The sequence below is a fragment of the Ammospiza nelsoni genome, chromosome 7, assembly GCF_027579445.1.
Source record: "Ammospiza nelsoni isolate bAmmNel1 chromosome 7, bAmmNel1.pri, whole genome shotgun sequence".
NCBI classification, from domain to species: domain Eukaryota; kingdom Metazoa; phylum Chordata; class Aves; order Passeriformes; family Passerellidae; genus Ammospiza; species Ammospiza nelsoni.
In genome coordinates this window covers 38,935,837-38,949,682 of record NC_080639.1, presented here as the reverse complement: position 1 = coordinate 38,949,682, position 13,846 = coordinate 38,935,837, and the positions used below count along the sequence as shown (strand labels likewise).

The 13,846-nt window shown below is 53.2% G+C and overlaps 1 protein-coding gene across 5 annotated transcripts in view; it reads right to left on the bottom strand.

Annotated features, from left to right (window-relative positions):
* Positions 1-1,137: 1,137 nt before the first annotated feature.
* The window catches only part of FMNL2 (formin like 2), a 115,331-nt gene continuing 102,622 nt past the window's right edge, over positions 1,138-13,846 (bottom strand). For 2 of the 5 annotated variants that reach the window (XM_059476055.1, XM_059476058.1), the window contains 10 exons: positions 12,939-13,141; positions 11,481-11,715; positions 10,654-10,722; positions 10,485-10,565; positions 9,409-9,538; positions 9,164-9,327; positions 8,934-9,035; positions 8,098-8,196; positions 7,199-7,322; positions 1,138-2,948 (listed from right to left, as the gene is read on the bottom strand). In XM_059476055.1, coding sequence (XP_059332038.1) covers positions 2,842-2,948; positions 7,199-7,322; positions 8,098-8,196; positions 8,934-9,035; positions 9,164-9,327; positions 9,409-9,538; positions 10,485-10,565; positions 10,654-10,722; positions 11,481-11,715; positions 12,939-13,141 — 1,314 coding nt within the window. In that variant the 3' untranslated portion in view covers positions 1,138-2,841. Of the gene's footprint in view, positions 2,949-3,698; positions 4,332-5,392; positions 5,527-7,198; positions 7,323-8,097; positions 8,197-8,933; positions 9,036-9,163; positions 9,328-9,408; positions 9,539-10,484; positions 10,566-10,653; positions 10,723-11,480; positions 11,716-12,938; positions 13,142-13,846 lie in introns of those variants that run through there. The other 3 variants (XM_059476057.1, XM_059476053.1, XM_059476054.1) reach the window with 3 other exon arrangements.

The window sequence follows — 13,846 nt, the reverse complement described above, 5'->3', positions numbered from 1 at the left end:
ACCTGGATTTGGTCAAACAGGGCTTGGGGGGATTTTTGGTATCCATAGGTGTTTGGTGTGGAAATCCAGGTTGGAATATTCCAGGTTTTTCCCTGCAGGCTCTCCCAGGAAGGATGGGGTAATTGCTGCTCCAGGACTGATCAATGAGCCAGGTTTGCTTTGCTCACCTGCCACCACCTCCCTGGATTTATATCCCAAAACGGGAGGGCTCCAAGTGGGAACAGCCCAGCAGAGTTGGGAAACAGGAGGGCAGCAGGTCCTGCAGTCTGCCATGGAGCTGGGAGAGGATTTAGAGCCTGACAGGTCCTGAGGGTTTGTAAGCAGGGAGGAACCTCTTCCAGTGCTCTTACTCCCTTGCATACACACAAATTCAAGGGAAAAGAATTTGTTCCTCAGGGAATATCACTTTTAAAAGGTTTGCCTTGGTTTTCCCATCAAAAATAAAAAACTGGGAATGTCCATTATTCCAATGGTGGGGTTTTCTTAATATCTTAATTTGCTGGAAGAAACTCAGCTTAAGCTGAGCCTGCTTTTAAACTGAGCAAGGCAGGATTGAGTTTTCCAGGGAATTGAGTTCGGGCTTATTTTTCCAGCTTTTTTTTGGTGTTTTTCTCCTCTTTCTGATTTCTCCAGCCCAGTTTTTTTCCTGTGGCAGCCCCAGCACAGCCAACAGCTCAACCTCTGCATTCCTGCCTGGAAACTGGAAGGAATTTTATCCAAATTAATTATTTTTGATCAATTATTTAATTATTTTGGATGGATGAGTTTTAACTGTGTCCATCAATGTTAAAACCTTGGCTGTGCTGGTTAATCCTGACCACCCCTTAGAATAATTTTATTAAACCCTTTTAAAAAATTACATTTAATACTAAAATTCAAGTTATTTAGGCCTTAAATATTTGGATTGTTTTGAGTGCATTTCTGGCAAATATTAATCACCATTTATTTCTCTCCTGGTGTCTCCCAGGAACATCCACACCCCAAATTTCTTCCCTCAGCCTCTTCCAGAGTAACAAAGAATTCTTTCAAAATTCTTTCTGTCTTCATCCACACAAGCTCCAGGTGTTCACCTAGCAAATATCAGCATTTTTTGGGAAAGGAAAACCAGGTAAAAGTGACCCAAAAAACCCCTCTGGATTTCAGTGTAGTAGTGTAAATAGTTTATTTGATTTTATGGCAGGAACAGACCAGGAAAGGAACGTGAACTGCTTTAGAAACACTTCTAATCTTGCTAAAGAAGCAGATCTATGACTAGAAAAATATTAAAGAGAACATGCCAGCTTGGCTTTCATTCTGGGCTTTTATTATAAAAATACCTTTGAGCTGAAGAAAATGAGATTTAGTGCTTATACCCCAACAAGTGCTGAAATTTGAAATTCAAATTATCCAATTTTCTTTGATCCAAACGCTCATTCCAACAGTGGCATGTTCTCTTTAGCAGGTCAAGTACACAGTGCTGTAAATGCAAAACTTGGCAGTTTTTCAAGGAAAAATTCCTGGAAATTGGTCAATGTGGTAACTCTGAGTCCAAAACTGTCCTTTTAGTTAAATATAAAAACAAAAACTATAAGTTAAAATAACATTCAGATTGTATAGCACAGGCTTGATGCATTTATTTTCTTTTAAACAATATTTACAATATTACCCAGAGGCTAAATTGGGGGGAAGTGTAAAAACCATAAAAAACTGCACCAATTTTGTAGCAAAATATCTGTACATTTAAAAACAGATTATCATATAACTACACATTATCCAGAAGGGAAAAAAAAAAACAAAACAGGGACCTTCACCAGTGGTTCACAGGAGCACAATGGAAAAGGGCAAAGAAATTCAGTGGTTAAATACTATACAAGAAATTTTACAATTAACAGATGGATGAGCCCAGGCAGGGAAGCTGGAAGTTAATGGGATTTGGGAAGGATGAATTTCTCCTCAGTCCAGCTCTTCCCAACTCCTGGCTGCTGCTGGCAGGGAGTGGGATCCATCCTGATCCCGCTGCTCCGGGGCACAGGGAGGGGCACCGTGGTCCTAAATCTGCCCCCTGTCCCTTTTTAGGCTCGGAAAATGCCATGGAGAACCTAAACCCGACCGGGAGTTTCAGGCTGGGCTTCCCTTCCAAAGGAGCCTCAGCAGGGATCTGAGCCGGAGCAGGGCTGGAATCCCCCTGCCACGAACTGGACTGCACTGGTCCTCAGAGCCTAATACTGATTGCTGGGTGTTAATTGCTTAGTGCTAATTAATAAATATGCTGTTATCAAAATGCTGCCTGCCTCGGTCACCCAGCCAAAGCCCCGGAACATCCCAGACCCCCGCGCTGGGCTGGGGCACCTCCTGTTCCAGTCCTAGCCCTGGGACTGCGGGCCCGCCTTCCATGTGGAGGCTGCATGGGCTGGGAAAAGGGCTGGGTTATTCCTTGAGATTATTTTAATTCCAGGCACAGAAAGCCCTCAAATGTCTTTGTAGATTGAATTAAAAAAGAGCTGTTAAGTGCAGCTGAAGGCCGGGCCTGCCCCTCGGCCCAGCGTTAAAAGCCAAGCATGTCCCAGTATTCCCAGTTTCCAACCAGTCTGGCCCACGGGAGCCCTCGCTCTCACCAACCCAACCCCCCGACCCAACCCCTATTTTACATTTTGGTTACAAATCCTGCAGAGTCTCGGCAGAGCCCGGAGAAACCCAACCAAGCCCAATCCTATTGCTTGGATCCGTCGGAGCAGGAGCTTCCATTTGAGGCACTTGGCGCGGAGAGCCCGGCGCGGGGCCGGGGTCCCTGCGGAGGAGGAGGAGGAGGAGGATGAGGAGGTCGGTGTTCCCCGGAGCGGGCGGGGCGCGCCCAGCCCGCGCTCACATGGCCAGCTCGGCGCCGTTGGAGCGCAGCCCGTGCTCGTCGAAGCGGCGGCGCACGCTCCTCCTCAGCGCGTCGGCCCGGCGGTACGGCTGGTTCCGGAGATCTGCGGGGAGCCGGCAGTCAGCAGCGCCCCGCGGGACACACGGACGCGCGGACGGCACGACAGACACGCGAAGGCCCGCTGGAAGCCAGTCAAAGCAGCTTGTGGAGCACGGGAGCGGGGACGGGGCGCAGCGGCGCGGGGAAGGATGGATGTGCCCGAGCTACGCGCCCCAGCGGCCGGTTAATACTGGTGGGATTGGGGTGCTGGTGGGAATGGTGCTGTGGGAATGGTGCTCGAGCCCAGCCAGGCGGTTTGGGATGTTCCTGCATGTTCCCACACACCTGAGCTGGAGGATGTTCCTCGTGGCGGGTGTGTGACCCTAGCTGAGGCATGCCGGGATGGATTTAAGATCCATACATCCCCTTTAGCATGGAATGTTCAGGTTGGCAAGGCCCTCCAAGATGTAAAGGAGGTGTCCTGGGAAAAGCAGCTGGCACTGGGTTGGGATTCTCCAGCTGCGTTCCATGGATGAAGTGATGTTTAATCAGCCAAAGGAGGGGAGAGCTCGGGAGGGAACACTGAGCATGGGGTGGGATGGATGGATGGATGGATGGATGGATGGATGGATGGATGGATGGATGGATGGATGGATGGATGGATGGATGGATGGATGGATGGAAGAGGGAGAAAACTGATGGATGGGATGGTGGAAGCCCATTACAGGTGCTACATGTGCTGTCACCTGTGCATCTACAAGAGAACAGGCACTAAAGACAATTCCGGTTCAAATACTGGTCTCCTGGCCAACAAATTTGTCTTGGATTGGGCAAATCCCTCAGATTTCCTGGATAACTTGTGTTGGGGGTCACATAGAAGTCCCAAACTTCTCAGCTCTCCCCTCTCCACACCTGGAGTTGGAGATTGTCCACTTCATGCAGAACCCAACTGTGGGGCTGCAACACTAGGGAGGAAACTGTTTTGGGCTAGACTTGAAGAGAAATGGCCAAAACAGAGTGTGATGGTGATGACCTACCAACAGCACCTGGGGACAAGATTATTTTGGGCTCAGCTTGAATTAAAATGGCCAAAATGGAGTGCGAAGATGGTCACCAACCAACAGCACTTGAGGACAAAACTGTTTTGGGCTCAACTTGAGAAGAAGTGGCCAAAACAGTGTGATGATGGTCACCAGCCAACATCCTGTGGATCCCTGCACCTCCAGAGGTGAAAATCAAGGATCTGGGTCTCAAGTGGCCTCAAGGGTCTCACCAGTATTAGCTCAGCCACATCTACCACCAGCTGCCTGGCACAGAGAGAGAGGAGGAAGCCAAGTAAAAAGAGATGCTTGCCAGCTCTGGGAATCCTCCACCACGGCTGTGCTAGAAGAAATCCTTACCCTCGAGTGAACATTGGGAAATTTAGTGATATTATTCTTCTTTAGGGCTAAACAGAAAAAAAAACAAAAACAAAAAACAACAAAGAAAAAAAAAACAAACAGAACACAAAAAAAATGATGGTTAAGTAAAAAAATGGGATGGAGAATGAAAAGCAAGTCAGTGTTCAAACCTCCCGGGCAGAAACCACAGAGCAAGAGGGGTTAGACGGGGCAGGAGGGACAGGAGGCTGCTCCCTAGCCCAGTTCCAAGCTGCTTTGAAGGTTGGCTCCAGGAAGAGAACACAGAGAGAACCCGGAAGAGCACAGAACCATGGAGTGGGTTAGTTTGTGCATTTATTGGCAGCACTGATGGAGTTACACAGGGAACAGTGGGAGGAACACTGCTGGCTTCTTAAGCTGAGTCCTTAATGAGGACAACAGTGTCCAGGGCCATGCCGGGTGACGGACACCACGATGGGAATCAGTTCCATGTCAGGTTTGCACTGACGCCATTCTGGTGGTTCTGCCCTGTATTCCCAAATCCCAGCCCCCAGCCCTGCTCCCCACTCCCCTGCTCCACACACTGAGCCCAGCCTCATTCACAGAGAATTCCTGATCCCATGAAATAAAGCTGGCATGGAACTGGCATGGAATAAAAGAGTTAAATATGGACGTGACAGAACAAGGAGAGATTTCACCCCGCTGTTCCACCCCATGCAGCTGAACATGCAGGGGCTCGTTAGGATTCCTAAACCACCCCATGGGTGTCATTCCCGAGCCAGAAGCCATCCCCAAGGCCATTCCCAAGGTCATGCAGCCTGGAATTCACTCGGAGGTGCCACATGCACGGCACCCCGAGGTGACACCAGCCAGGTGAGCTGTCACTGCTTGGGCTCCTCAGCCCTTGCACTGCAGGAGACTCATCCCAGTGACTCCCAGCTTGCTGTTCTATGGGACACGAGGACAGCCAGATGGAATGGGATGGGAACAGGGATGGGATGAAGAGGACGTGCAACAGAGGGGACACCACTACAGAGTCAGGAGGACGCTGGACACCACTACACACTCAACAGTCACAGACTCCTGGCTGAGATCCGCACAAACAAAGTGGCAAAAAGTCTACAGCGACCTTCCTGGTTTCTAAGAGCGTCAGGTGTGAAAGAGGGAGAGTTTAGTAATGGAATTCCTCAGGGACAACAGGGTCGCAGAAGAACCGAGAGCCGCGCTTGGCGCTTCGGGCGGTGAACGGCACCGTCTTCAGCACTGCATGGGAACAACAACAGCCACACACAAACCACGGTCAGCCTGCTCCAGCAGGGCACACCTCAGGGCTCCCTCTGGGACACTGGGACACGCTCCAGCCTGCTCCTCACTGGCCCTGGGACAAGGTGGCCCTGAGGCTTCAGGAGGTATTTCATCCACTCGTGGAATCCCAGCCTGGTTTGGGTGGGAAGGGACCTTAAACTCATCCCATCCCAGCCTGCCATGGCAGGGACACCTTCCACTGCTGCTCCAAGCCCTGTCCAGCCTGGCCTGGGACACTGCCAGGGATCCAGGGGCAGCCACAGCTGCTCTGGGCACCTGTGCCAGGGCCACTCCACCTGCCCAGCCAGGAATTCCTGCCCAATCCCTGACCCGTCCTTCATCTTAAAGCCATTCCCCCTCTATATAAAATAATTGCCTTGAAGATCTTGCTTTAAGGTGTGCTACAGGTTTGTGGGAATACCTTGGCATTTGGGATGATCTGGGTTGGAAGGGACCTTAAATCCCACCCGGTGTCACCCCAGCCATGGGCAGGGACACCCTCCACTGTCCCAGAGTGCTCCAAACCCCATCCAGCCCGGCCTGGAGCACTCCCAGAGATGGGGAGGTGCAGGATTTCCTGGGAGATCTCCAGGGAGGGGGAGGTGACCTTGGTCCTACCTGACCTTCCATGCCTGACCTTTCCTCCTCCATGACTTGAGGTCCCAAAATGGGCAAATCCAGGCACAAGAGTGCAGGAAATGTTTAATTGGAGCCTGGCACCCTCTCCCCTAGATGGTTTTTTCCATAGGGATGGGCATCTGCCACACAATCTGTTCCTTCCACAGAGCAGGAAAACCATTTTTCCAATTAAATGGAGTCCCAGGAGTCCGGAGGAGTTGTGGAAGCAATGCCAGGTTGGATATTATTGCCACCCTGCCCTTTAATGAGGAATGTTATCTCAGGGCCATTAATCAAGGTTAAAAGGAGTTGGGCAAGCTTCACACACTTCATCCAATTGGGCAAAAATTCCCTGGCTTCCTTAGTGAGGGATCAAAGAGCTCTCCTGCCCTTCTGCAGGAAAAACTCCTGTGGAAAACTTCCAGGAGCAGTTGGCAAAGACTTTTATTTTTGGGCTATGTGCAAGGAACTGGAGTTTGTGAAGCTCCTGAGGTGTTAAATCATTTTCCTTCCACACCACAGGTGAAAAACATGTGGAAAACTCCCCGTTCTGCAATCCCAGAAGCTGGAAGTGTTAAAAAGGATTTCATTCCTGGGAAAGATGCAGTTCAGGTGGCTCCCTCAATCAGCAAATATTTGCAGCCAAGTCCTGACTGTGCCTGGCTGCACCAGGGGCTGTGTCCCTTCCCTCTGGGATCAGCAGGAAAACCTGGAGCAGTTTGGGGTTGCTGGGGGCTGACTGAGGGATTTCTGGGATCAATTTTAATGAGAACAGAGGCTCTTCATCCTGACCCTGATCCCATTTGTGGGGAGTAAAAAGGGATCTGGGACAGATCCACGGGGCTGGCACCAGGCACTCCCTGCCTGCCCTACAACCCTGCGGATGTCCCCCAAGCTGGAAGAGAAGGAGCAGAACCTTCTGCACTGGCTCCACAGCACACAAGCAGGAGGGGAGCAAAGGAGGGGGGGCAGATCCCCAGGGCATGGCTGGGATGGCAGCTGGCAGAGGTACCTGTGATGATGTCCTCGATGGCGCCGTCCTTGCCCTCGTACACGTGCCGGTTGTCCTTGACCTGCCGGCGCCGCAGCTCCGCGATCAGCTCCTGCTGCTGCCGCTTGCTCTTGTGGGACGGGGACTGGGACACACGGGGCATGGTCAGCAGGGAGCTGTCCCTCTCCTGGGCTGCTTCTGAGCCTCACTCGCCCCTGGGCCCCAGCAACTCCCACAGGAACTGCCATTCCCACCCATTCCCAAGGCTGTGAACAGCCTCGTCCTCCTCCTCCTCTCTTTCTCCTCTTCCTCATCATCCTCCCCCCAGTTCTTCTCCTATACTCTTCTCCTCCTCCTTCTCCTCTTTCTCCTCCTGCTTTTCCTTTTTCTCCTCTTTCTCTTTCTCCTCTTGCTTTTCTTTTCCTTCTCCTCCTCCTTCTCTTTCTCCTCCTGCTTTTCCTTTTTCTCCTCCTTCTCCTCCTGCTTTTCTTTTCCTTTTTCTCCTCCTTCTCCTCTTTCTCCTCCAGCTTTTCTTTTCCTGTCCTCCTTCTCCTCTTTCTCCTCCTGCTTTTCTTTTCCTTTTTCTCCTCCTTCTCCTCCTGCTTTTCTTTTCCTTCTCCTCCTCCTTCTCTTCTTTTCCTCCTTCCCCTTTCTCCTTCTCCTCCTTTCTTGCTCCCGCTCCATGGAGAAGTCAGGGAAGGATGAAGTTTAGCTCATTGCAACTTTCCACCTATTTAGTTTTCCTTCATTTTGCCAACTTCCAAAGCAGCAGAACACACATTGGAACTTTGCCAGCCCATCCCAGTTCCCTCCATAAAAACTTCCAGACTCTTTGTAGGCAACTACAGTTCCTCACTTGGAGCTGAGGTTGCTGAAAATCAGGAACCCAATCCCACCTGGAAGCTGTGTCTGTGCCATACCTTTTGGTCCTGTTGCTCCATCAATGCTTCTTGCTCCATGAGTTTTTCCATTAAGGCCTGTTCCTGCTTTTTCCTCAGCTCGTTCTCTTCCTCTGCTTGCTGTTTGTGAGAAAATCCATGGGTTAGAGATCCATGGGGAGCCAGGGAGGAATGGGATCTGTGCCACCGTGGGGCTTTCTGAGGGAGGGACAGGACAAGGAGAAGGAGAAGAAGGAGGAAGGGAAGGGAAGGGAAGGGAAGGGAAGGGAAGGGAAGGGAAGGGAAGGGAAGGGAAGGGAAGGGAAGGGAAGGGAAGGGAAGGGAAGAGAAGAGAAGAGAAGAGAAGAGAAGAGAAGAGAAGAGAAGAGAAGAGAAGAGAAGAGAAGAGAAGAGAAGAGAAGAGAAGAGAAGAGAAGAGAAGAGAAGAGAAGAGAAGAGAAGAGAAGAGAAGAGAAGAGAAGAGAAGAGAAGAGAAGAGAAGAGAAGAGAAGAGAAGAGAAGAGAAGAGAAGAGAAAGAGTATAGGAGGAGAAGTTGGAGAAGGACAAAGAGGATGAGGAAGAGAAGGGGGAAAAGAAGAGAAGGAGGGGAAAGGAAAGGAAAGGAAAGGAAAGGAAAGGAAAGGAAAGGAAAGGAAAGGAAAGGAAAGGAAAGGAAAGGAAAGGAAAGGAAAGGAAAGGAAAGGAAAGGAAAGGAAAGGAAAGGAAAGGAAAGGAAAGGAAAGGAAAGGAAAGGAAAGGAGAAAGAAGGAGGGGAAAGAAGAAGGAGAAAGAGGAGGAGGAGAAAGAGGAGGAGGACAAAGAGGAGGTGGACAAAGAGAAGGAAGAGGAGGACAAGGACAAGGGAGCTCTGGTTTACCTTGTAGGCCTTCACAAAGCGGACAAACACCGGGAAGAAGACCGAGGGTGGGGTTGTCTTGGGATTCTCCCCGAAATACTTCACAGCATCATCGAAGGCATCCTGCAACAGCCCAGCCTCAGTGCCCTGCACACCTCCCAGGCACCCTCCCCATCCCCAGCATTCCATGGAAACACAGCCCAACCCTGGTGTCACCCCCCTCACCACAGATCCCGGGAGCACAGCAGTACCTGGGCTATTTTGGCATCATCCTGGAGCTTCTTGAGCTTGCCCTCGTTGCTCTGGATGAAGTCCTTGAGCATGGTGTTGTGGTCGTGCATGGTGTACTCGCGCTTGGTCAGCTCCAGGCCCCGCTGCAGCTCCTTCACGTCCAGCAGGACGTTCTCCAGAGACACTGGGGAGAGGTACAGGAATGCTGAGCGTGCCAGCTGTGCCAGGAATGTCCCAGCAGGGCCGGGCACAGGAGGGGCTGTACCTGCTGCTGCCTTCTCCACGTAGTGCAGCTCGTTGTAGAACAGGGCCACGTGCTGGTACTTCTCCTTCACCACGTTGGAGATGTAGTGCAGCAGCGTCTGCTTCCGGTCCGTGGACTTGGTCTCCAGCAGCTGGGAGCAGCAGGAACAATGTGGGGAGCAATGGGACTCACTGGGGTGCTCCAGCGTGTGCTCCATGCTGGGAACCACCAGTGGAGTCCCCAGCAGCCACCTGGGTCACCAGGACCCTCTGAAGGGCCACGGGGTTGGGATAGAGGGGCTGGAAAACTGGGCAAGGATCTGGGGTGATGAACATGAGCCCAGGGGTGCCCAGCTGGGCAGGAGGCCCCTGGGCTGTGCCAGCCCTGGTGTGACACAGCCCCAGGGCAGTGCCCATCCCTGTGCTGGCACTGCTGGGGCACCTCCAGGGCTGGGGACAGCTCTGGGACAGGAGGGACCCTGAGGGGCTGGAGCGGGGCCAGGGAAGGGAACGGAGCTGGGCCGGGGCTGCAGAATCCCTGAGGGAGCCGGGCCGGGGCTGCAGAATCCCTGAGGGAGCCGGGCAGGGGCTGCAGAATCCCTGAGGGAGCTGGGCCGGGGCTGCAGAATCCCTGAGGGAGCCGGGCCGGGGCTGCAGAATCCCTGAGGGAGCCGGGCAGGGGCTGCAGAATCCCTGAGGGAGCCGGGCCGGGGCTGCAGAATCCCTGAGGGAGCCGGGCAGGGCTCACCTGGAGCACAGGAGGATCCCCAGGGATCTTTTCCCTCTCTGGAATTCCCTGCCAGGAGGGCACAGCCGGGGGGTCGGGCTCTGCTCGCAGGGCACAGGGACAGGAGCAGAGGGAACGGCCTCAGGCTGGCCCAGGGCAGCTCAGGGGGGCACAGCAGGAATTTCCCTATGGAAAGGGGGCTCAGGGAATGGAATTGGAGGGATTTCAGAGGCCTGTGGATGTGGCACTGGGGACATGGGGCAGTGCTGGGGATGGTTGGACTCCATGATCTTGGAAGGTTTTTCCAGCCTCAAGAACTGCACAGCTCCAATTCCCAGCTGGTGCCCACAGCACACTCCTGCTTTTCTTACCAGGTCTAAGCTCTGCAGCTTAAATCCATACACAGCCCCTCGTTTGCTGCTGTTCATGTAATTCCCAAGAGCCAGGATGATCTGCCAGGATGAAACAGAGCAGAGCAGGAATTCTCAGGACAAATTCCTGGAAATTAGACACCTCTAGGACAGCTGAGACCAGACCTACCTCCAGGATTTTCTTGAGTTTTTGGGATGACTTTATGGAGACAGAGGCAGCAATTATGGCGTGGAGTTGCTGTGGGGAAACACAGGGAGAGCTTTGGTTAATGCACATCCAGCCAGGAGGAAAATGAACATCCAAACACTCACATCCTGGAAAAAACCTTCCTGGTTTTCATCCATACCACGGGAAAGAGCACTGATGTCCCTCTGCCATGTAGCCAGGCTGGGAGAGCTGGGAATGTTCCCTGGAGAAGGGAAGGCTCCAGGCAGAGCTCAGAGCCCCTGGCAGGGCCTGAAGGGCTCCAGGAGAGCTGAGAGGGACTGGGGACAAGGGATGGAGGGACAGGAGCCAGGGAATGGCTCCCACTGCCAGAGGGCAGGGATGGGTGGGACATTGGGAATTGGGAATTCCTGCCTGGGCTGGGATTGCCAGAGCAGCTGGGGCTGCCCCTGGATCCCTGGAAATGTCCCTGGGATTCAGTGAATGTTCCTCTGCCCTGACACCCCAGGATTCCAAACCCAGATTTACCCCCCTCAGATGTAAATAAGGATTCACATTCCAACCCCTACAGCTGTCCCAGGCATTCAGGCTGGATGAACACAATTCCAAGGGCCCATGGACCAGCACCAAGAGTAACTTTTCCCAACAATATTGCTTTGAGGCTGCCCAGGCTCCCCAGGGAACGGGCGCATTCCCAAGAGCTCCAGGAGTGTTTGGACAGCACTCCAAGGGATGGCCAGGTGGGGTTTTGGGGTGTCTGTGCAGGGCCAGGGGCTGGATCCATGATCCCCTGGTCCCTCCCAGCTGTGGATATTCCCTGCTCCCCTCACCGGGGTGAGCATCTGGATGCTCTCGGCAAAGTTGCCGATGAAGGCCATGATGGTCATCTTCTGCATCAGCCTCTCGATCTTGCTGAACTGCATCATGAACCTGTCCTCGTCCGACAGGTTCTCCAGAGGCTTCCTCTCCCTCTCGTAGAGCCTCAGCACCTTCACCTCGTTCTCCGTGGGCAGGAACCGCATCAGGCACTCCACGAAATCCACCGGCAGCGTCTTCAGGTCAAAGCTGAGGGAAAATCCCAGAAAAGGGAGTGGGGACAGAGCTCCAGGCCAGGCCATGGATGTGCCTCTGCCGTGGGACCGGGCTGGGAGAGCTGGGAATGCTCCCCTGGAGCAGGGGAGGCTCCAGGCAGAGCTCAGAGCCCCTGGCAGGGCCTGAAGGGGCTCCAGGGGAGCTGAGAGGGACTGGGGACAAGGGCTGGAGGGACAGGAGCCAGGGAATGGCTCCCAGTGCCAGAGGGCAGGGATGGGTGGGACACTGGGAACTGGGAATTCCTGCCTGGGCTGGGATTGCCAGAGCAGCTGGGGCTGCCCCTGGATCCCTGGCAGTGCCCAAGGCCAGGCTGGATGGAGTTTGGAGCAGCCTGGGACAGTGGGAGGTGTCCCTGGATGGACTGGATGGGCTTTAAGGTCCCTCCCAACCCAGAGCAGTCTGGGACTCAGCTCCACAAGAAGAAAAGCAAAGAAGCAGCTGTGAAGCTCCTCCTGCCCTGCCCATGCAGATGGGAACAGGATCCAAGGATAATGGGAATGATGCTATTTCCATTTCCAAACACGTGGCCATTCCCCCACCCCTCCAGGCTCACTTTTCCAGGGAAAAGAGGTGGGGAGGAGCAAATATTTGTATTTAAATGGCCCAGAGCTCCCTAAAGCCCAACTGCTGAACCTGCCAGGACCTGGAGCAGGTTTGGGTCATTCTCAGCCAAAGGCAAAGCTTGTGCATCCATATTTGGAGGTACTCCTTAAGGGAGGAGTGGGAGATGTTTGCCATGGCCCCAGTGAGTCTGGATGGGTTTGGGAGATACTCCTTAAGGGAGGAGTGGGAGATGTTTGCCATGGCCAGGATGAGTCTGGATGGATCAGCCCCAAGAAGCAGCTCCTGTCCCAGGAGCAGGGAAGGATCCATATCAGTTCCTGAAGCCGCTCCACAAACCTAATTCCATGCAAAATCTGCTCCAACACCTGGAGTAAACCCATCCTTCACGGAGCAAACCAGGAGAGCTGCCTCTTCCTGGGTTCCCTCTGGATTTTGCTCACTGGGACAGGAAACACCGTGGAGCTGCCATGGCAAACTGGACAGGCTGGAAGGAGCTGCCTTAATAAAGGAAGTGCTGGTTTGTCCAACCCCAACAGTGACTCAGCAGCACAAATCCAACTCTGATTTCTGGGAATGCACCACCATGGAATGTTTTCCATCAGCCTGGGGCAGGGTTCCTTGGCTGCACTCACACGTGGATGGCTTTGCAGATCTCGTCCGCCGTCTTGCCGGCCTTGCGCAGGGTGATGGCCAAGTTCTTGGCTCTGTTGGCATCCAGCAGCGTCACCTTGTTGGAGCCTTTCTGAGGGATCTTCTGCTTGCTGGAGGTCAGGTCCATGGCTGGGCCCTGCGCTTTCGTTTTGAATATCTCCTCAAATTCATCCACGTTTAGATCCTGGAAAGGAAAGGAAAGGATTTATCCCGCAGGGAACAATTAAATCCTCATCCAGGACTGCAGGGAAAGCCTTGTGGTGGCTGAGACAGGGTCATGGAATCATGGAATGGTTTGGGTTGGAACGTTAAAGCTCATCCCAGTTCTACCCCCAGCTATGGGCAGGGACAACTTCCACCAGCTCGGGTTTTTCCAACCCTGTCCAACCTGGCTTCGGAGCCCAGAGAGCTCTGTCACAGGCTGAGGGATGGAAGGAACACACTCCTGAGCTGGGATGAGGAATTCTGGCCAGAACCCAGAAATCCAGCACCAAACAGCTCTGCACAGGTTCAGAAATTCAGGAAAACATTGGTGAGCCCTGGTGCTTTATCCAGCCATGGCTAAAGCATCCATGGGAGCATCCAGGATCTGGAATGAGCCCTGTCCCAGAGTGACTGCTGTGCCCTGGAGAACTTCCCACTCCCCACAATTCCCTGACAGGAGGGAACAGCCAGCTTTGCTCCCAGGGAACAGGGACAGGAGGAGAGCAAATGGAACCAGGCTGCTCCAGCAGAGCCTTAGTTGGATATTAGGCAATATTGGATATTGGCAAGCGTGGGCAGGCACTGGAAGGGGCTGGAGCCCCCATTCCTGGGGGGATTTAACCTCTGTGGATGTGGCACTTGGGGACAGGGGGCAGTGCTGGCCCGAGGGCTGGACTGGGCGGTC